A 23,403-nucleotide genomic window follows, 5' to 3' on the forward strand; every position below is an offset into this window, starting at 1 on the left:
ATACTCATTAAATTCGATTCTAATTGGTAACCTTTCAATTCGTTCAAGTATCTACCAGCAGTGTATCTCTCTCGTGGGTTAGTAACCATCATCGTATAATAGATACCACTTTTCAACTGTCGGTAGTTAGCATCATTGAGAAGGAAGAACAGATACTGCAGATTCAACCTGAATCTACTATGTTTCGACATCAATCGTGTTCTAATAAATAAATATTCCGGCAATGCAAAGTTTCTATCTTCTCGTTGTCCATTGACACCATCAGGATATAAATCAGGGAAACACATGACATCCAGATATTTATAACGATTATTCATTGGAAAATCTTCAATTTTCACCATTTGATAAAGCTTCAATGCAGATTCGTTATCGATTTTTTTCGCGTGTATTGGGTATATTGTATACTTATCGTTAATATCCGAATGTTCAGTGATTTGTGTGAGAAAAGCCGTACATTTTAAAACGGTTTGATCATTATTATTTTTGTTTTGCTGTACATTGTACAAATTCAATGCTGGTAATTCCTCAACCACTTCATTTATTTCGTCATTGTCGCTTTCCTCATCGACAATCCTATATTCTGTTTCCTGCAACTTATCCTTTAATAGATCATCAGATGACGCTGGAAGACGAATTTTTGAGTAATGAGGATTATTTTCTTTCAACCATTGTAAAGCCTTATACATTTTATTAATATCTACCAAATTTTCCCAAACCACTTTAGATTTCTTGGGTATACCTCGAACGAGAATGTGCAACTCGTGATTCAAATTTATAGGATCTTCCGGAGGACATACCTTATCCAATGTTTCTTGTAAAGGCAGAGGCAAATGAAATGTTCTACCTTTTCCTAAACAGAGTTCTATTATATAAGTTTCTTGATTTAAAATGTGCTATATTTAAATCATTTAATTATTTTTTTTGTTCAAGTACAATTAACAGCAAAAACTGCATATACGTAGCTATGTATTTGACTCTACTGCCATTAATTGAAACAAATACATTATTCGATATTAACAAATTGGAACTCTGGAATTACGAGTAATTATTTTTCATTGTACAGACTAGGTTTAAATTTTTGAGGATCTTCTTTTGAACATGGCTTGACCTTTTCATTTTTATGATTCTTTGGGGATAGGGTGAGAGAGGACGAATGAGGGTAAGAGAAGACGAGATAGGCGAAAGAGGGTGAAAGAGAACGAAAGAGGGTGAGAAAGAACGTACGAAGGTGAACGAGGTGAGAGAGGGTGAGAGAGGACGAAAGAGGATGAAAGAGGACGAAAGAGGACGAAAGAGGGTGAGAGAGGACGAAAGAGTGTGAAAGAGGTCGAAAGAGGATGAGAGAGGGCGAAAGAGGGTGAGAAAGAATGAAAGAGGGTGAGAGAGGACGAAAGAGAGTGAAAGAAGGTGAAAGAGGACGAAAGAGGGTAAAAGAGGGTGAGAAAGAATTAAAGAGGGTGAGAGAGGACGAAAGAGAGTGAAAGAGGACAAAAGAAGGTGAAAGAGGACGAAAGAGGGTGAGAGGGAATGAAAGAGGGTGAAAGAAGACGAAACAGGGTGAAAGAGGGTGAGAGAGAATGAAAGAGGGTGAGGAAAGGACAAAAGAGGGTGAGAGAGAATGAAAGAGGGTGAAAGAGGACGAAAGAGGGTGAAAGAGGACGAAAGAGGGTGAGAGGGAATGAAAGAGGGTGAAAGAGGACGAAAGAGGGTAAAAGAGGGTGAGAGAGGACGAAAGAGGGTGAGGTAGGACGAAAGAGGGTGAAAGAGGACGAAAGAGGGTGAAAGAGGACGAAAGGGGGTGAGAGGGAATGAAAGAGGGTGAAAGAGGGTGAGAGAGAATGAAAGAGAGTGAAAGAGGACGAAAGAGGGTGAGAGGGCGAAAGAGGGTGAAAGAGAGTGAGAGAGGACGAAAGAGGGTGAGAGAGGACGAAAGAGGGTGAAAGAGGCGAAAGAGGGGTGGGAGTGGGGGTGGGAGTGGTGGGGGGGCGGGATGCGGGAGGGAAAGGGGTAAGTGGAAGTTGAGGGAGGTGTGAGTGAAAGGTGAGAAGAGATTTATACGCGGACAGAGAAGAAGAAGAAGAAGAAGAAGAAGAAGAAAAAGAAGAAGAAGACGACGTTACTTCATTTTTCATGAAAAACGTCACTTTTTGACCGCTTGTATCTCCAGAACGGCTTGACCGATTTTATTCCTTCTTGGCTCAAATTACTCGTGGCGATGCCGCCTTTCAGGTTATATTCGTTATACGTGCAATTCAAAATTTTTTATATTTTAGTAGTTCTACACCCCCAAAAAATGGACTTTGATGGTGCAGGATAAGGAGACTTGTAGTGTCTTTTAAGGTCTTTTAGGGTTTGAACATGGCCGGAGACACTACCGCGTCTCCTGATAATATTCAATGCGAATATTCCGAAATTAAGAACATTTACATTTAATAAGAATATTCATAGAACATCGTGTGTTATTTGGGTATGTATATCAGGAGACGCGGTAGCGTCTTGCTAAGTTATATCTTTCATTTGTCAAATTAAAATACAATCTACAAAAAAACAAAAAAAATATCAAAAAGATAGCTAAAATATTGAAACAATAACAAAAATTATCCGTAGGACGTTACTGTGTATCCTTTACCGGACGTAACACGATTTTCGTAACCTTGAAAACAAAAATTTGAAATATTTCATGAACGAAAACATACTTTTCAAAAGATGACCATATCAATCGAAAGCGCAATTTTTTCTGAGTAAAATAAGACCTTAACGAACTTGATAGCTCTATTGGTTGCGGAGATATGGATTTTTTTAAGTTATTTTTTAGTCGAAAAGGTGTCACTTTTTTTTAAGACTACGGAGTCGTACTTGTCCGCGGTCACCCATCCCGACAAAGTGATTTTGTCCGCAGCTGCTTTACCTTATCCGCGGCACCCATCCTAGTATAATGACATTTTCCTCAGTTGCTTAACCTTTTAAGCAACCAAACAAAAAATAAATTCTCGCTTTCTTTCTCTCCCTCCCTCTCTCGCTCTCCCCCTCTTTCACCCTTTTTCTCTTGCTTTCCCACGTCTTCTTTCGCTCTCTCTCGCCCTCTCTCGTTCTCTCTCGCTCTCTCTCTTGCTCTCTTCTGCTTTCTCTCGCTCTCTCCCGCTATTTATCGCTCTCTCTCTCTCTCTCTCGCTTTCTCTCGCTCTCTCTTGCTCTCTCCCGCTCTCTCGCGTTCTCTCGTTCTCTCCCGTTTTCTCTCGCGTTCTCTCCCTCTCTCTTGCTCTCTCTCGCTCTCTCTCGCGTTCTCTTGCTCTCCCCCGCTCTTTATCGCGTTCTCTCGCTCTCTCTCGTTCTCTCTCGTTCTCTCCCGCTCTCTATCGCTCTTTTTTGCTCTCTATCGCCCTCTCTCTTGCCTTCTTTTGCTCTCTCTCGCTTTCTCTTGCTTTTTCCCGCTCTCTTTCGCGTTCTCTCGCTCTCTCTCGTCTTCTATTGCTCTCTCTATTTTTTTCGCTCTCTCTCGCTTTCTCTCGCTGTTTCTCGCCTTCTCTCGTTTTCTCACGCTCTTTATTGCTCTTTCTTGCCCTCTCTCGTTCTTTCTCGCTCTCTTCCGCTCTCTCTCGCTCTCTCCCGCTCTTTATCGCTCTCTCTCGCTTTCTCTTGCCCTCTTTCGCTCTTTCTCATTTTCTCTTGCTCTTTCCCGCTCTCTCTCGCGTTCTCTCGCTTTCTCTCGTCATGTTTTGCTTTCTCTCGGTTTTTTTGCTCTCTCTTGTTTTCTCTTGTTTCTTCTCGCTCTCTCTCTCGTTCTCTCTTGGCTTCTCTTGTTCTCTCTCGGCTTCTCCCTTTTTCTCTCTCGCTTTTTCTCGTTTTTTCTCGCTTTTTCTCGCTCTCTCTCGTTCTCTTTCGGCTTATCTTGCTCTCTCTCGTTTTCTTTCGTTCTCTCACGTTCTTTTTCACCTACTTTCGTCCACTCTAGCTTTCTCTTGGCCTCTCTCTCTCTCTCTCTCTTCCCCCCTCTCTCTATCTTTTTATCTATCTATCTCTATCTCTTTTTCTCTCCCCCCCCCCTCTCTTTTGCCCTTCCCCGCTCTTTTTCGCTTTCTCTCTCTCTCTCTCTTTCTCTCTCTCTCTCTCTCTCTCTTCACGCTCTTTCTCTCTCTCTCACGCTCTTTCTTGCTCTCTCACGCTCTCTCTCTCTTGCTCTGTCGCGTTCTCTCGCTTTTTTACGCTCTTTCTCGTCTTCTCTCGTCCTCTCTCGCTCTTTCTCGGTCTTTCTTGCTCTCTCTCGCTGTTTCTCGTCTTCTCTCGTTCTCTCACGCTCCCTTACGCTCTCTCTCGCCCTTTCTTCCTCTTTCTCTTTCTCTCTCTCGCCTTTCCTTGTTTTCTCTCGGTCTCTCTCGGTCTCTCTCGTTCTCTCTTGGTTTCTCTCGTTCTCTCTCGACTTCTTTTGCTCTCTTGCTTTTGTCTCGCTTTTTCGCGTTCTTGTTTGCTCTCTCCCTTGTCTTCACTTGCTCTCTCTCGCTTTTCCTCGCCTACTCTCTCTCTCTCCCCTCTCTCTCTCTCTCCCTTCCTCTCTCTCTCTCTTTCTTTCTCTCCCAGATCCTCTCTCTCTCCCTCTTTCTCCCTCTCTCTTTCTATCCTTTTCCCTTTCCCACACTCTCTCTCTCTCTTCCCTACCTTTGTCTTTCTCTCTTCTATTTTATAATATTACAGTTACTTTAGGGTTTGACCTCGTACATAAGCTGAATTTTGGTAAACTTTTGTTTTTGCATAAAATTGAAGAGAAAAAAAAGTTATCATTATTCTAAAGCGGTCTTTACGAAAAAAAAGTAAACAATTAGGATTGAAATTTTGTTCTTTGCAAATGGATAATTTTGCATAAAAATTGTTATTTATAAGTCTTTCATACAAGTAATACTTTTTATGTATATAATTTTGCAAGACGTACGCTGCACGGTGTATTCACGGAGCGTGCTGACAGACGTTATGTGGATTGAAGCGTTACACCCGCGTACAAAAATGTCATAACTTTTGAATAAATTATTGTATAAAAATGTGTGAAGTGTCGAGAGTTGAGAGTCTGAGTTGAGAGGCCAGAGATTTCAACTTTTTAATGCAATCTTTTGTTATTCTACGCTAATACTTTAAAAAATTACGATAGTTTAAGCAAAATGTTACATGTAATGTTTGTCTTCTCTCATTAAATTAGTAACAGATAATCTTAGAATTTTTAGAAAATTTATTATAAAATAACAAAACAAATTACATTAAAAAGCTGAAATCCCTAGATTTTCAACGGTTTTTTTTTAATCCTGTTCGATAATTTATTCAAAAGTTATGACATTTTTGTGCGCGCATGCAATACTTTAATCTACATATTGTCTGTTAGCACGTTCCACCACGCTCTGTTAATACACCGCAACAAACTTGTAAATTTTTGAAGTAAAAAGTTTAGCTTATACGAAAAAAGTTATAGAATACTTCATGCAAATAACAGAATTTAGGTACTAATTGTTTAATATTATTTTTTAGCGGCCACTGTACAATGATAAACTTTTTTCTTTAATTTCATGCAAAAACGAAAGTCTTTACCAAACTTCAGTTTGCTAACATTTTTTCTGAGGTATCGCTCAATTTTTATCTAAAGTAATTGTAGTATAAAATATATTGAGAATCACTATAAAAGCTACACGCATGCACATACATATGTAAGTACACAAGCATGTGCGTACGTAAGCATAGATATATGTTTACATATACATATTTTTTAACATCTTTTAATGAACTTTGCAAAAATATGTGAAATCCTACAAAAAAAGACATCACAGATGTAAAAAAAAAGCGCTAAGTTATATCTTTCGCCAGCAAAAATAGTTTTTTATAATAATAAAAAATATTATCTTCTCAAAAATTGTTTTTAGGAAAAATAATTCATTGCAAAAACTAATCACCATCAAAAATATTTTCTCAAAAATTATATTTATAAATTATAATATATTTTATTTTTGTTAATAATACTAGAAAAAAATTAAAATATTAGCATCAAAAGTGACGTCGATTGGTTGTTCTTATCGGGATTGATATAAATTAAATTATTTAATTTGATTTTCTTACATTAACTCTTTTAAAATGAGATTTTCGTATTTGGGTCAAAGATTGCAATGGAATAAAGTTCGGCTCCCTTGTCGTAAGGTGATCCGTCTAGACTTATAAAAATTACATGATTATCTTTTTGGTTTAATAAGTTATCTCTTTTTTCGCGTATTTTTACTTTACTCGGAATTACGGGAGAGGGTTGTATAATTGGTATAGTTTCTGAAATTACTGGGTCGACGTAATCGTATTCTAAATTTAAATTTGACATATTTGCATAGTCATGATTCTCGTTGTTAGGAATTGAACTTTCATCATCTGAATCGGAATCGTTTTCAGTTATATTAACATAATTGGGGTTATCAATATTGTTACTGCGGTAGGGAATTAGAGCATTTGTTTCAATTGATCTGACGGAAGGTCCTGGTCTACTTGAAAATATGGATTCGTCGGATGACTCATCATTATCTGAAGCGAATATTGGTAAAACTAAATCAGTGGGTGGATTTCGCGATAAAGCATCGGCATTATTATTTAGTGATCCCTTTTTGTATTTAATTTCGTAATTGTATTCTGCCAGCTTGGTTTTCCACTTCCAGAGTCTGGAAGTTGGGTCTTTTATGGAATGTAGCCAAATTAAAGGTTTGTGATCCGTTATTATAGTAAAAAGTCTTCCGTATAAGTAGGGTCTGAAATGGCTAATACAATATATGATGGCTAGGCATTCTTTTTCAATCGTTGAATAATTTTGTTCCGCAGTGTTTAAAATTCGAGAAGTATATGAGACAGGAAGATCTTTTCCTACCGGTCCCTGACTTAAAATTCCGCCTATGGCATATCCTGATGCGTCGGTAGTTAGTATGAAAGGTCTAGTAAAATCGGGATATTGGAGAATGGGGTTTGAACATAACGAGTGTTTCAAAGAGTTAAAAGCTTCTACTTGTTTTAGTTGCCAATTGAATATGCTATCCTTTTTTCAATAAATCTGTTAATGGTTTCGCGACTTTAAAAAAATTAGGTATAAATCTTCGGTAATATCCGGCTAAACCGAGAAATTGCTTTATGTTTTTCGGATTTTTTGGAGTTGGAAAGTGCATTATTGATTTTATTTTGCCCGGGTCTGGTTTGACTCCGTTCGCGCCTATTATATGGCCTAAATAAGCTACTTCGTGCCTTAGAAATTCGCACTTGTCTGGTTGTAATTGTAAATTCGCGTCTCGTAATCTTTGCATTAATCTTTCACATTTGATTTCGTGTTCTCTTAATGATCGTGCGTAAATGACAATGTCGTCCATATAGACGAATAATTCGTTTCCTTGTAGTCCCGATAATACATTATCCATAAGTCTTTGGAAAGTAGCAGGTGCGTTTTTTAAACCGAATGGCATGCGCTTGAATTGATAATGCCCGTATGGCGTGGAAAATGCTGTTTTTTGAGCGTCTTTAAGTGACATAAAAATTTGATGAAATCCGGAAGCTAAATCAAATATTGAAAAGTATTTGGCTGATCCTAACTGGTCAAGAATGTCTGTTATGTTAGGAAGAGGATAAGCGTCTCCTATAGTTTTTTCGTTTAATCCTCGATAATCTACCCAGACAGCACACAATGTCCAGTGGACGTCCAGTTTTGGTTTTTATTTGGTACAAACGTCCATGGACTTAATACGAACGTTTTAAGAATATCCATTATTGGATGTTCAAAGTATATTTATATTTGGACGTTTTAAAAATGTTTATTTTATGCATATATGTAAAGAATTCTTATCGATAAAAATAATTTCGTGTAAAATAGTTATAAACCCTTTTTTTCAGCAAACAGAATATAAATATTATATAACATAAGGAAATAATAAACGCAATATAACGGATCGTAGTTATGCGTAGATGAAATAATTTTTTTTCATATATACGCAATATAACTCAGCATACATGTTCCAAAGACGTTCAGAGAATATCTAGAATATCCTTTGGATGTTCTCTGAACGTCTTCGATATACTTCGATCATATATAGAGTCTGTTATAAAGGCTGTGTGTTCTGAAATTTAAAGTTAGTGTTGGGTATCAATTGTGTAACTTTTTTTAAAGTAAAAAATTTTCGGCAATCACGCATTGATTTTAAAATAAAATTAATGTGTGATTGGAAGAAATTTTTCACTTTTCACCTTTTCACTTTGGAAAAAGTTACACAATCGATAGTTTATACGTTACGTATATATTTATAAATTTTTAGCAGTATTGACAGTGAATTTTGAAACACAGCCAAAATTTACCTAGTGACAGTGATTATCGTGTGAGCACTCACTTGTTCGATGTTTTCTAAACGTATATTACGTGACTGTGATATTCAACTTTTTTCGTCCTTCCCGCCTTGGCTTCGCTATCTCCGAAGGCTGTGCATACATACTCGAAGGTAATCCTTATTTATTTCATTATTAAATTCATAAATCAACTCTATAAAGTTATAAATAAATTAGCTTACATATTTATTCGTGTACTTTTCATAATATTTTCCTTGTATTTGTTGGTTCTTGTAAATTTGCAGCCTTCCGAAAAATAGTAATAAGGTTAAGGTGACAAAATTCCAAATAAAATAAAAAATATAATTAAACTTAAGGCACATAATTTCATATAATATTCAGAATAGCATTATTAGACTTCTTTAATTGTTTTTAATAATTATTACGTTGATTTTTACGAAAATTATGCTAATTGTGAATTTAGTCCATTAAAACAAAGTTATAACTTCCTCTATGTACCTTGTACCTATAAAATTTATGGCTAATTATAATTTTACTATTTCTTTATTAAGATTTTAATATGATCTTTAATATAAAAAAATGTATGTGTATAGTGGACGTAAAGAAATAATGTTACGCACCGTTAAACATCTAACACATTTTATTTAGTCTTGAAGTCATCGATACTCAAGTCGATACTCAACATTGAATGTAAAGTAAAATATAATTATATATTTATTATATATATAATTATATTTTACCTCACATTCAATGTTGAGTACCAATTTGAGTATCGATGACTTCAAGACTAAATAAAATGTGTTAGATGTTTAATGTTGCATAACATTATTTCTTTACTTCCACTATACACATACATTTTTCTATCACATCTTTTTCTTGCAATTTAATCAAATTTTATATTTCAGAGTATCTGTTATGTATACAGTGGAAGCAGAGGAATAAACAGACTTTACATAACATTAAACATCTAACACATCATTGTGTTCGGGAAAGTCGACATTTCACATTGGCACTCAATATTGAAGATAAGGTAAGATATAATTTCCAATTATCTGTTATGCATATAGTGGAAGTAAAGAAATAATATTACACCACGTTTAACATCTAACACATTTCATTTTGTCTGGAAGTCATCGATACTCAAATTGATACTCAACATTGAATGTAAAGTAAAATATAATTATATGTTTGTTATATATATAATTATATTTTATCTTACATTCAATGCTGAATACCAACTTGAGTATCGATGACTTAAAGACTAAATAAAATGTGTTAGATGTTTAATGTTGCGTAACATTATTTCTTTACTTCCACTATACACATACATTGTTTATACTATATCAAGATGACAAATTTTCTAATATTAAAATAATAAAAGCTTAATTGTATATTTTATAACTTTTTCTATTGTTGAGCGACTTTAGTGAATTTAGTTTTTCTACAATTTAATTTTTCTACAAACAAAAATACCTCATAAATATTATTTTGATTAAAATTTGAGAGAAGTAATTTGTAACAAGTATCTTTTATTTCATTAGTAGACAAAATTTTAAATTTTAAAACTTAAAAATGTTTTGGTTGTATTAAATTTAATTAGAAATTACAAAATTAACCGTAAAATAATTTTTTATATAAATTTGGATATTATATTTGGTTTTGTGAATCTTTTATTCAATCAACTTTTATTTTTTCATCTGAAGACTTTCATAATGTCTGAAATTAAGAAGCATTATATGAGAGCAAAGAGAATGCGTTTTCAAGAAGAAGTCTTTTCTAATCCTGAGCTTGATTCTGAGTCCGATCCTGAACCTGATCCTGAGCCTAATCTTCCTAACATAACTACAGAAAGATTCTCTGAACCACTAAATATAAGTATCTTACCAAATATAAATATCTCCACTAATGACGCACAATTAGAACTTTTAGAAAATAACAATTATTTAGAATCAGATTTGTTTTTACATGAGTCTATTTATGAATCCGATCAATCAAATGAAAACTTTCCACCTTTCTTCCACTCACCCTCAGATTCAGTCGATCTTGATGTACATAAGTATTTTCCTCATGACAATAGTAAAAAAAATAATCCAGAAGAGAACATACAATTAAAATTTATCCAGTGGTCATTGACGCATAATATTTCACATGCAGCATTAAGTGATTTATTAAAAATGTTAAAAGTTCGTATACCTGAATTACCCACTGATGCTCGAAGTCTTTTGAAAACTTGTCGTACCGTTGTAAGTAAAGTTATTGAACCTGGACAATATTATCATTTTGGTGTAGAGAATTGTATTAAAAATCTTATAAATTACTCAACTGATTTTTTTAAAAATACTGAAATTATAGAACTTGCAATTAATATAGATGGTCTGCCTTTATCAAAAAGTTCTGGAAGTCAAGTTTATCCCATTTTATGTCGGCTTGTCAAATATCATAGTAATGTAGATATAATTGGCATTTATCATGGTTATGAAAAACCTAAAAACGCTAACAGCTATTTAAACGATTTTGTTGAGGATGTATCAAATGTTATTAATAATGGAATTATTATCGATACTAAACATTATTCTGTCAAAATATCTTATTTTGTATGTGATGCAGTAGCGAAAGCTTATATTACCTATACAGTTGGTCATATGGGTTATTATTCATGTACTAAATGTTATGAGGAAGGTACTTATATTAATAATCGTGTCTGCTTTCCTAATACAAATCATTTACGTTTAAGAACAGATACTTGTTATAGATCAAAAGTCCAAGAAGAGCATCATAATGGCACTAGCATATTAGAACAGATTCCTAGTCTTGATATGATTAAAGCTTTCCCATTAGATTATATGCATTTAATTTGTCTTGGAGTCGTAAAAAAACTAGTAGTAAATTTATGGTGTTTTGGAAAACCTTCCGTAAAATTATCACATCAGAATATTGCAAATATATCTTCTAATTTAATTAATCAAGCTAAAAATATGCCAATAGAATTTAACCGTAAACCTCGATCATTATTTGAAGCAAAAAGATGGAAAGCTACCGAATTTAGACAATTTTTGTTTTACACTGGCCCTGTTGTACTTAGAAAAATATTAAATAATGATAGATATACAAATTTTCTTTGTTTACATGTTGCAATAATTATATTAACGTCTTCTAAGTATTCATTATTTATTGATTACGCTTCTAATCTTCTTTCATATTTTGTGAACACATTTAAAATTTTATACGGCAAAGAAAATACATCTCATAATATTCATAATTTGTTGCATCTTTCTGAAGATGTAAAAATTCATGGCCCATTAGACAATTTCAGCGCTTTCCCATTTGAAAATTATTTGCAAACTATTTTAAAATCTATTCGTAAAGGTGAAAAACCGTTAGCTCAAATAATTAAAAGGAAAAGCGAACAAAATTTCCATCAAGTTCAAATAGAAAAGACTAAGAAAAAATATCCTATTTATGAAAAAAAACATTTTGATGGTCCAATTCTTAATCTTAACATTTGTAAACAATTTAAAAAAATCATTTTACAAGATTTTGTGTTGCGTATAGATCATCCTAATAATTGTTGTACTCTTATCAATGGAGACATAATTTTAATTAAAAATATTGTGCATTGGAATAATGACTTTAAGTTAATTGGCAGAAAATTTTTGATTGTAGAAAATTTCTATACAAGTCCCTGCGAATCAAAAGAGATTGGAATCTGTTCTGTTGATAATATTGGTGCTCTTGAAATATTTAATGTAGCAGATATTTCATTTAAATGTGTAATATTAAATTGGGAGGAAAAACAAGTAGTATTTCCATTAATACATTCAAACATCAATTAATGTTATTAATATATCAATTATTAATGTATTATCAACAATTGCTACTATTGTTATAGCAGAAAATTTCTCATTATTTATGTAAAATAGTTTTTAATTGATTTTAAAGATTTTATTTTTAAAATTTTATTTTATAACTATTAACAAATTGTGTTTTGTATTTCAAAATTGAAATTAAATGTTTTGCATTGCCTACACTATTCTTGATTACGAGTCTGTTTTTCTTAGTGTTGTGTGTTTTGGTTTTTTAGTTGTTCATGTAGAAAATGTGTGAACAAACATGGACTGTAATACAGTTTGAACAAGATTGTTCTGTGGAAGCGGTACCCTCAACATGGATTCAAGGGCAGTTTTGCTATTGGCCTACATACTCAAGAGACAAAATAACGAGTGCAATAAGGAAGCATGAATCTTTAAATACATGTTGGCCTAGCTACAAAATAAGAAACTTCAGAAATTCTACGTTTGGTAAGTTTTTATAATACAAAATTTTAAAATAAATGTTAGATTAAAAAGAAAGATTCATGTAGGATATATTTACACTGCGTCTGATATCGGATGTATGTCGGATATCAGACGCAGTGTGAATCCTGCATTAAATAAAATATCACTGATGTAGTAAAGCGAGCTATATGAGAATCTGTCGCGGAATAATACGCAAAGTGTTTATAATAGATATTTACTTTATTATTAGTATATTTCGATTCTTATTCGATCCTTCTCTCATCAATGAACAATTAAATCAAATTCTAAACGCATTATTTACCACACCAGACTGATATAGCCCGCTTTATTACAACTAAAATAAATGTATTTACTAATTTTGATACATTTGATTACATGAAACAAATGCAAAATAAAACAAAATTATATTTAACTTTTTAAGATAACTATTCCAAAGCACGCTCAAAAGCACATATTGCTGAATTTACGAGCGACTTAAATTCTGAAGTAAAAACTAATACTAAAAGAAAAGTATATGAAAAAATTTTAACTTCTTCTTCATCAGAAGAGAACTTAATACCACAACCACCAAAACTAAAAACAAAAGTTAAAATGGGAAAAAAAATAAATTCTGTAAGAAAAGAAAGTTCTGAAAAATCAATTAATGTTGATCAGTATGAAATATCCAATACCGAAATTGGTAAGTTTTTATAGCTATATAATAACATTTATAATAAACATAAAATTTTAATATATTTATTTTTTTTTATATATATCTTATATTTTTAAAATACTTTTTACAGATAATTCAATTCTTGATGAAAATGTAGATTTCCTAAATTATGAAAGAGAATTAATTAGTAAGTGTTTTTTATATATAATCTCATAGTCTTTTATTCATTTTATAGTCTATATGGACCGGTATTTATAGTTCAATCTTATATTTAAGATCGTCTTAAGTCTGCTTTAAGGTTAACTTAAGATTCTATTCAACCGATCAAATAGCTTCGTAGCATCTCAAGCTCGGACTTAATTTTATATATAAAATCGGACAATGAATACCGGCCTTTATATATATATATATATATATATATATATATATATATATATAAAGGACAATAAAAAATTAAATATTTTTATTAATTTTTATTTTACAAGAATTGGTTAATATATATTAAATTTTTTCTAGGTACGCCACGTAATTCCCCCTACAGTCACCTCAGTAAGAGAGAAAAATTTGATGGTAATTATATATATATATATATATAATATAAAAATATACATGTATGCACACACATGAATACATATTAGTACATATACGCATATATGCATACATACACATACATACATACACGTGTGTGCGTACATGTGTGTGTAACTAGACATAATATTAAATAATTTGAAATAATTTTCAGAGAAGACTGTTAAAAACTTAGTGGCTCAAAATTATTTAATACGTAGTGTGGTTCTGGATATACTCTCTGAAGTTAAAGAAATTAAGTTGCAACTAAAAAATAATTCTCAGGAAATAAATACCCGTGGAAAAGAACAAATAATTTCGGTATTTAATAATAAAGATAATGATATAAATTTTCCACTTAAAACCGAAGAAGAACTGCAGATAGTGGAAGCCGTCTTAGAAAATGACGACGAAATTACTAAAGCGGTAAGTTTTACTCAACCATATTACATATTTATTTTAAAAATAATTATTATATATAAAAGTATCATATACTCAGTGCCATTTGATAGAAAATGGAAATATATGAAAAAATGTCTAATACTATTTTTCGATGCGATGAATAGTTTCGCCGCAATTAATTATTGTAATAATCAGTCATTCAGCGCGGAGCTGCAAAAATCGCTTCCTTTTATAGCCCCACGCTGATTTTTTGATTACAATATAATTAATTGCAGCAAAACTATTCATCGTATCGAAAAATAGTATTAAACATTTTTTCTTAGATTTCTCTATCAAATGGTGCTCAGCATATGCGACATTTTTTAAACACTATATATACATATATAATATAAATTATTTATTTATTATAACTTATTTCTAATGATTAAGGCTTTTTATGAAAAATGTTATTCTTTTAAAATTATATTTAATTTACAAACAACATTCATTTTTATTTTTTAGATGACTGAGTTGCAACAATTAGGAGGGAACAATGGATATGAATTTATTAGAAGATGTTTATCTATGATATTAACAAATGAGATTGCGGATAAATAAACAATATTTTACCTACACCTACCTAGAGCACAATATATCCAAAAGATGTTCAGAGGACATCCAGAGGATGTTTGAATGTCCTTTGGATGTCCTCTGAACGTCTTTTGAATATATGTGCTGTTAAACCTACTATAAAAAATTTAAATAATGTTCGAAACAGGTCCAATTTTAGTCCGTTTGGTATATAAAATGGACATTTTTTAATTGTCCAAATCAGTAACACTGGACATATTTAAAATGTCTTAAAAATGTCTGAGGCTGTAATCTGGATGTTTTAAATATGTACGAAACGTCCAATATATATATATTTAGTACGTTTTTAAAACGTTATTGTGCTGTCTGGGTATAACCATACGCCAACGTTTATTGCCTTGTGAATCTGGTTTTTTCGGTACTATCCAGATTGGTGAGTTATACGGCGATGTAGAATACTCGACTAAATTATTTTTTAATAATTCGCCGACTTGTTTATCGATTTCTTCTTTATAGACAGGAGGAAACCTGTATTGTTTATTGTGTATAGGAATTTCGTTAATAGTTGGAATGTAGTGTTGAGTCGCGTTTGTAGTTCCTAAAGGTTCGTTAGGCAAATGGAATCTATCAGAATGCTTAGTAAGAATTGACCTGACATGATCAACTTCTTCAGGATTTAAATGTTCGAGTCTCAAAAGTTTTTCGACAGCGTGTGGTCGATAAGAATTAGTAGAATTGTCGTTGGTCGAGAAAAGCCCTAGGGTTCTCGCACAATCGACGGAATTAGAAATTTCATCTCTTATTACCGGGGTCTCCCGACTCTCGGTAATATACTCTTCGTTGCAAGACATTGAATGCCCTAAGGTTTCAATGTATCTAGTAGATTTGTCTCCCATCTCTTCTTCGTTTTGGAATCGCACTGAATGCCCTAAGGTTCCAGCGTGATTAGTATAATCTCCCATCTTCGTCGTTTCATTTAGGTAATGTACGCCGTGCCCTAAGGTCTTCGTACAATACATGGATTTATCTCCCATTTCGTCTTCAGAAAGTACCGAATGCCCTAAGGTTTCGGTCCGATTAATGTATTCTCCCATTTCTTCGTCTTCAAAAAGTACGTCGAGCCCTAAGGTCTTGGTACTCTCATTAATAGATTCGCGAGATTCAAAATCAAAAATTTCTACGGACGGAATGTCGATTTTGAAATCCTCCTCGGTGGTATTAAATACCGGTAAGTATGTTCTTCCGTTTGAATGAGTAATGAGTGTGTCTCCGAAGAACACCTTGTCAGCGAGGGTTTGTAAGGGTAAATATCCAGTATGTATTTCTGGATTAGAAATATGAATGCAACAAGGAGTCACAGTCCTTGCTTTGAGATGTAATTTTCCAACTTCATAGGTGATAAAAGGAATGATAATTGTGTCGTGATGAAGGCATCTATCCTTATAATTTATGATGATGCTTCTTTCTTTCAAGAAAGCGTTTCCTAGGATCCCGTCTTGGGGAATGCAAATGGAGTCTGATATTACATGGAACAGGGTAGGTTTGTCTAACAAGTGGATAGTTATGGAACCTAAAGTTACTATTGTTTCAGAGGAAATGCCTCGAATGGATATAATGTTTTCTTTGTCTAGATTGACGTGAGGTAATACAAATTGTTGTTTGATAAGATTTATGCCAGAGCCTGAATTAATCATGAAATTGCATTCATGTGATAAGTGTGGGGATATAAGTTTGATAGAAGGTAAGTCGTTGTGTTTAATCTCGTTATCTACACTGCAGATTTGAGTGGTGTGGTTGGAATTGATTGCTGTGTAATGATCATGTTTGCAGGTTGGATGCGTCCTGTCGGGGCTTCGTTCCGGCGGACGTCGGATTGTACCGGAACGCTTTGGGGGTTTCCCCGAATTAGCAAAAGAAGTACTAGGTTGAGCCTGATTTTGTTCGAGTGATCTTTTGTAAGCGAATTTCCGGCATTCGCTTATGAAGTGACCGGAACTTTTGCAGTAACGACAGATTTTAGTGGCTGGATAATTTGGTCCGGGTTGACCAGGTATCAAAGGTTTAATGAAAGGAGCAGTAGTAGAAATATTATTGTTGCGCGGATTATTAATTATTGGAGGGTTATTATCGATACTGTTCGCAGTTTGTCTTGCCGTCGGATAGTTCACGTCGGCTCGAGGTGAAGTGTAAGCGCGATTAAAAATTGTGGTTTTCTTTCGAAGATTTTCGGCTTCTAGAGTCTTGGATAATTGAATAGCTGAGACAATGCTTTGTTCAAAAGTATAAGGTCGTTCTAATTTCACGCGGATTAATAAATCGGAAGGTAATCCGTTAATAAAACTGTTAGTAACGCTTTTTTCGATGTTATCTCTAACTTCGTCGTCGAGATTTCCACAAATATCGGCTTCTCCATCTATAATTGCCGTTCTTAATTCTTGAACGCGCGCGATGTAATCAAAAATATTCTCGTTCTGTTTCATAAATATGTTTGCTAACTCTCCTCGATATTGATCGATGGATTTGTTCGGTCCGAAAATAAGGTTTAAACGTCGTGTTAGATCTCGTAGGCTATTGAATTCAACTCCCTCGATCGCGGCGTAAGCATGTCCTTGCAATTTGTTAATGATTAGTTGAACTAAATGATATTCTTGATATCCGGGAATTAGTTGAAGTGCTCTTTCTCAAATTTTCGTGAAATGGAGGACAGACATTTTATGTCCATCAAATTTTGGGATTGTGTCTATAGCGTCTTTCAAACGAATAGGAGAATTTAGTTGTAAAGGAGTGGGTGGTCTTTGTGTTTCTATTTTATCATAATGTTCCTGCATATTGTTAGAATGTTCGACTATATCTATACGTTGTGATAAGCGAGTTGCTTGTTCTGATAATTTTTCCATAAGGGTTAATTGTGTAGCTAATTGTTCTGAAATTCCGGTTACCGAACCGTCTTCCATGTTTCTATCTTGTTCTAAAGTTCGTTGAAATGTAAGTAAATTTTCCTCTCTATTTCGTAATGTTTCAGCTTGCGCTGTTAATTGGGCTTCTTTATCGTTTAAATTCTGTGTATAAAGATTTAGTTGACTACGGTTGAATACTCTGTTTTCTGAATTGTCTGAATGTACAGGGGTTCTGGTAAGAGACATTTCGTTTTAAGATTTATAATTTATAAACTAACTTTACGTTAATTTTACTTATGAAAAACACCGATCGCACAGATCAATCTCCGCGACCTCTCAACGATCTCTTTTGGCCAATCCCACCGCTGCCACCAGAAAATATAAGCCTTCTTGTTACGTCCAATAATTCATCTAGCGATAAATTACCTTCTGCACAAGACGGTCTTCTCTCGCGTCTACCTCGGTGGACGTTTAAGAAGCTGCTCTCTATTTGTTTTATGGGCAACCTGCTAGGCCGGCTATACCCAGGGTAGCCGAGAGCTTGAGATTCGATTGAGAGTATCGGACAGAGAAGGAAACTGACGGGTCGGGTCGATAAATAAAGATATTTGGCAAATACAATGTCGTTTATTTATTTATAAAACCTTTCTATTGATATAAATTTTATTGGTCCTGACGTGGTTCGTGGGGAGCTTGAAATTGAGTTACAATATTGCTAAGCTCCTGTTCCGAATTATTAGGCTGAATGAGGTAAGTAATAAAAGAGGTAAAATCGTCCTGAGCTTCTTCTGAGATGAAGTTACGAGTGCCGTCGGATGTGAGGTTCACGGTATCCTCGTCAAGAATATTAAAGTTTTGTTCGTGATTAAATTGTAAAATGGGATCGTACTCTGGCGATGTGATTGGTAGATTTTGATCCGGGATATAATATTCAGGATCGGGTAAGAATTGATGATTAGGGTTCGTTATTAACGTATTTGATTCTAACGGCGAGGGCTCCGGAAATTGCGGGTGAGAATAATCAATGTAGGGCGGAAGGTTATTTATAGGCGAATAAACGTCTGGAGAAGGGGGTCGAACGATTACTCGCGTAGGAAATATTTGGACATGTAAGTTTAAGACTCTTCTTGTCCTACGTTCGCGTAGTCTGTGGAGACGTTGCTCGTCGCGATCAATTTGATTCTTCCTTCGGAAGGGAGAGACCATCTAATGGTTAAATAAATTTATATGAATAATATGTTTAATAGAACTGAGATAGTTAAATAATCAAAGGTAATTGAATGTGACTCACGTTTAAGTCGTGATTTACGTGTTAAAGAGTTAGAGACGAGATGAAAGGTTAATCTATACGAGAATGCCCTTCACCTGTTAATTAATTAAGCGTTGTGTCAATATAATTGTAAGTGTCATAATAATTATAATTAAACGATACTGAAAGAGAATTGGTAATAATGTGGAATTGGAAAAGGAGTCTTAGTACATGTATTAATATCTATATCAAGAATATTAATATTTGTACTTTCAAGCATCAAAGATTTAAGTCTTAAATATTGAAGTAATAATTCTTAGTAATTATCAAGACCTCTGTCATTCGGTTTGGTAAAGTATTCGCAACTATTGGAAAATGCAAGGTAACAAAAGCGTGAAAGCGATAGAGAGATAGATGTTCATCCGGCTAGGCCAGGTTCTCTGGTCCTTGTCTTAATAGGCTAATGCGACGTTCACTTTACTAAACGTGCACCTCAGAGATGACTTGCGAATGTACCTTATGACAGGGTATATTTCTATTGGTTGTAAATAGGGTCAGGTGGTGTACACTTGTCAAATGAATCGAATATCAATATGCAAAATCACTGTCAGTTGGTGTGGTAAAGTATTCGCAACTATTGGAAAATGCAAGGTAATAAAAGCGTAAAAGCGATAGAGAGATAGGTGTTCATCCGGCTAGGCCGGGTTCTCTGGTCCTTGTCTTAATAGGCTAATGCGACGTTCACTTTACTAAACGTGCACCTCAGAGATGACTTGCGAATGTACCTTCTGACAGGATATAGTTTTCTAATGTGTACAGAGGAATTAGCGGCATTCAATTCGCTAATATGTGGTAGGATACAGGGTTACATACATATATGAATAAGCAGTGGTACAATAAAATACATAAGTATATTTATTATAATAGATTGAATAAGTATGCGATATCGGTTAAGTAATATTGAATAGTATTGGATAAAATATTGAATAGATCGACGATTGTAACGCAGACGTGTGCAGATGCAAATCGTAGATTGAAATAATATCGGAAACGCAGAGTAATATGTGGCTTATGTCTATGCTCAAAATTCAGAGTTCGAAATGTAATGTAAGATTGAGTTAATATTGGATAATTAAATATAATGATTAAATATAATGAGTGCCCGTCGCGCTTTACTATTTAGGGATATGTGAACTGGCTTAAATACTCACAAGGTTAGACAATGTCTAATGTGCCTTGCTATGGTACACTTCGCTACTATGTTCTTCCCTCTGAGTCTGAAGATCTGAGGAGCCTCGGTACCTCGGTCCAAAATGGCGGCTATGCCTCACCAAAATGGCGGCTATGTCTTCAGGACCCCAGTAGTATTTGCTGGTTGAGTGCTGGATTGTTGTTGACTGGAACCACTGCGACGAAATCACTGCCGTTCCGTGCCGGGTGCAGGGTTTATATACCGTAAAATGTGGCTCGCTTCTCCCATCGGGCGATGCGGCTTAGCCAATGGCAAGAGAGGTATGCCGGGGAAGTACCGGAGACAATCTGTTCCTGGTAGAGATTGCGACGGTTAAGTCCCGGAGAGATGGCTTCTTAGTAGCGATAGCGGCGTTCCTTTGATGACTCATCGCCGGGCGCTCCGACTTTCCTTATCCTATTCTCGGTAGCGATAGCGGTGCTTCTTTGATGACTCATCGCTACGCGGCTTGCAACGGGCCTTGCAGGTTGCAACGTGTTTCAGCGTTGCATCATGCTTCTGGAATGTAACGGTTCTCAACCGTCTTTCTAGAACCTTCTAGAATCTTTTAGATGTTTCTTGAGAGTAAAGCCGAGTTCACATAATAAAGCGGGTTTCACACCTAATTACTACTTTACAAGCGATATATATATATTTTAGGTATTATTCTTTAGAATATGTCGGTTCCTTTTGCGATTTGAAATTAAATGCATTACTTCGTAAATTTTGTTATAGATTAAAATAATCTTATTTGCTTTAATTTATATTTATATTTGCATGTAAATGGTAGAAAAGTTTAATTATAGTTAGAGTTTAATAATCATGATAGACAGGTAAAATTTATCAATTTACATTTACATTTCATAGTTATATGTAAATTGATAGATAACTCGCATCAGGAACGAATTTCTAATAGTAGGTATACTATGGGGGTTCTAACCCGTGGGCAATGAGGGGGGGTGAGGGGCGGGCAGAAATCATGTTTTTTAACTTATGAGCGATTATATGCGAGACTAAATATTTGTTAATACCGGTCATTCATGTAGGTTAGCGATTGTCATGACTAATATGTTAAAGAATTAATTTTTGAAAAAGATTGAAATTTTGAAATTGATTACGCGCACGCTGAGACCGTCTGGAGCCGATTTTCCCTTCGAACGCTAGGCGAATATAGCGATTTATATTTAAAAATTGATGTCTTGTTATTGGCAGACATATTTGAAAATTTTCGCGACAGTTGTATAAAAAGTTATGGACTCGATCCCGCGTATTATTATACTCTCCCCGGATATACATGGGACGCCATGTTAAAACATACAAATATAAAATTTGAATTATTAACAGACATTGACATGGTAATGTTTGTCGAACGAGGTATACGCGGCGGCTTTAATCAATGTTCAAGTCGATACGCACAGGCAAATAACAAGTACATGCAATCGTACGACCCATCGAAACCCTCATCTTATCTCATGTATTTTGATGTAAATAATTTGTACGGATGGGCAATGTGTCAACCATTGCCATATGCCGATTTTCGGTGGGTCGACGATATATCGAATTTTGACATATCATCTATCGCGTTCGATTCACCTATAGGCTATGTTCTCGAAGTAGATTTAGAGTATCCGCGGCATCTTCATGACGCGCACATTGACCTACCGTTTTGCCCGACGCGCGATAAGCCGCCCGGCAAGCGGGAGTATAAACTCCTCGCAACGCTTTACGATAAGAAGCGCTACGTAATACACTATCGTAATCTGCAGCAGTGCACGCGCCACGGGCTACGCATAACAAAAATATATCGCATACTACAATTCACGCAGTCAGCGTGGCTTCAAAAATACATCGAACTCAACACACAGTTTAAAACACGAGCGAAAAACGATTTTGAAAAAAATTTATATAAATTGATGAATAACGCGGTATTCGGCAAGACGATGGAAAATGTGCGCAATCATATGGATGTAAAATTATTAACAAAATGGGACGGACGGTACGGTGCGGAGGCAATGATCGCGAAACCAAATTTTCATAGTACAAGCATATTTTCGGAAAAATTAGTTGCCATAGAATTACGCAAACTCGAAGTTAAATTCTACAAACCAATCTACGTCGGCATGTGCATACTCGACGTATCAAAAGTATGTCTTTATGAATTTCACCACGAATACATGTCACCGCTCTATCGTGACAATTGTAGAGTAATGTACACCGACACGGATAGTTTATTATATCAAATTAAATGTCAGGATGTCTATAAAAATTTGAAACGCGACATCGCTCGATTTGATACCAGCGATTACGCCGCGAATAATGTGTACGGTATACCGCTCGCGAATAAAAAGGTGCCAGGTCTATCAGTAATGCTCCGTACGAAGACCTTCAAGTAAATGATCTGCGCCGGCGTTTCCGATATCTTATATCCAGGTGGTACGCTTAGTGAAAATTCATGTACCGTGTGAACGAGTTTACCGTTGCTGTATGCACCCGCGGTCACGTTACACTCTATGCGGATAATGTTCACGTTGATAATATTAATCGACATGTCCGATTCGTACCATTTTCGCGGTTGCAGTATACGATTCGAGAATCCCAGCAGCGATCCAATGTTGTTGAGCATGCTAAAGTTTATTCTGTATGCACATTTAATCTCGCTTTTCATCGTATTATAATTAGCGCGGAGCACGATTGGGTAATCTTCATCGTCGACACCTTTATCACTAACAGCATTATGTTTTCAGGAAAGTGCGCGTTTCAAAAATTCATGTATCGCTTGCAGCTCGTACGATCCCTCGGGAATCGTAATTTCCGCGTCGTCTTTGCCGTAGTAAAATTTATTATTTGAGGAATTCACATTCGATATAGTGTGATAAGTTTCAAAGTCTGCCACACCGAGCTGGTAGTCCGCATCGCTCAAATCTATGGGGGGAAAGTAGATCGCCGCGAGGACACTACTCTTTCCAGTCAATGTTAGTGTTAGCGACATGTTGACAAAACTGAGTTAAATAACGCAATGTCAATCTTTAAATTTGCGGCGAGAAATCTCGGAGAAACTGCAAGCACAACTGTCCGCAGATACTCTGATCATACGTTTGATAAAAGGTGTAATTGTATTCCAATTTCGGCACATTTAAATATCGCACCAATTCCTCGGGTGGTCGAAGATTGCCAAAACTGTCGAAATAGATTGCGCGATTTCCTCTTTTTTT

General features: G+C 34.8%; 1 protein-coding gene across 1 annotated transcript; it reads left to right on the forward strand.

Moving 5' to 3' along the window:
• Window positions 1–7,670: 7,670 nt before the first annotated feature.
• Window positions 7,671–14,841, forward strand: LOC114941033 (uncharacterized). Its single transcript, XM_029315874.2, has 8 exons — window positions 7,671–8,480; window positions 9,234–9,358; window positions 12,410–12,626; window positions 13,168–13,302; window positions 13,406–13,462; window positions 13,792–13,845; window positions 14,018–14,268; window positions 14,746–14,841. Exons 3-8 carry the CDS (start codon window positions 12,425–12,427, stop codon window positions 14,839–14,841), a joined length of 795 nt encoding a protein of 264 aa, XP_029171707.1. The 5' UTR covers window positions 7,671–8,480; window positions 9,234–9,358; window positions 12,410–12,424.
• The last annotated feature ends 8,562 nt before the right edge of the window (window positions 14,842–23,403 follow it).

This window comes from Nylanderia fulva, unplaced genomic scaffold (genome assembly GCF_048542155.1).
Source record: "Nylanderia fulva isolate GAGA-0341 unplaced genomic scaffold, ASM4854215v1 Scaffold725, whole genome shotgun sequence".
Classification (NCBI taxonomy): Eukaryota; Metazoa; Arthropoda; class Insecta; order Hymenoptera; family Formicidae; genus Nylanderia; species Nylanderia fulva.

Excerpts from the sequence above, each read along its gene's own strand:
- LOC114941033 (XM_029315874.2), top strand. The coding sequence starts at position 12,425 with ATGTGTGAACAAACATGGACTGTAATACAGTTTGAACAAGATTGTTCT. Across the intron at positions 13,463-13,791 it reads TTATGAAAGAGAATTAATTA|GTACGCCACGTAATTCCCCC; the intron begins GTAAGTGTTTTT and ends AATTTTTTCTAG. Across the intron at positions 14,269-14,745 it reads ACGACGAAATTACTAAAGCG|ATGACTGAGTTGCAACAATT; the intron begins GTAAGTTTTACT and ends TTTATTTTTTAG.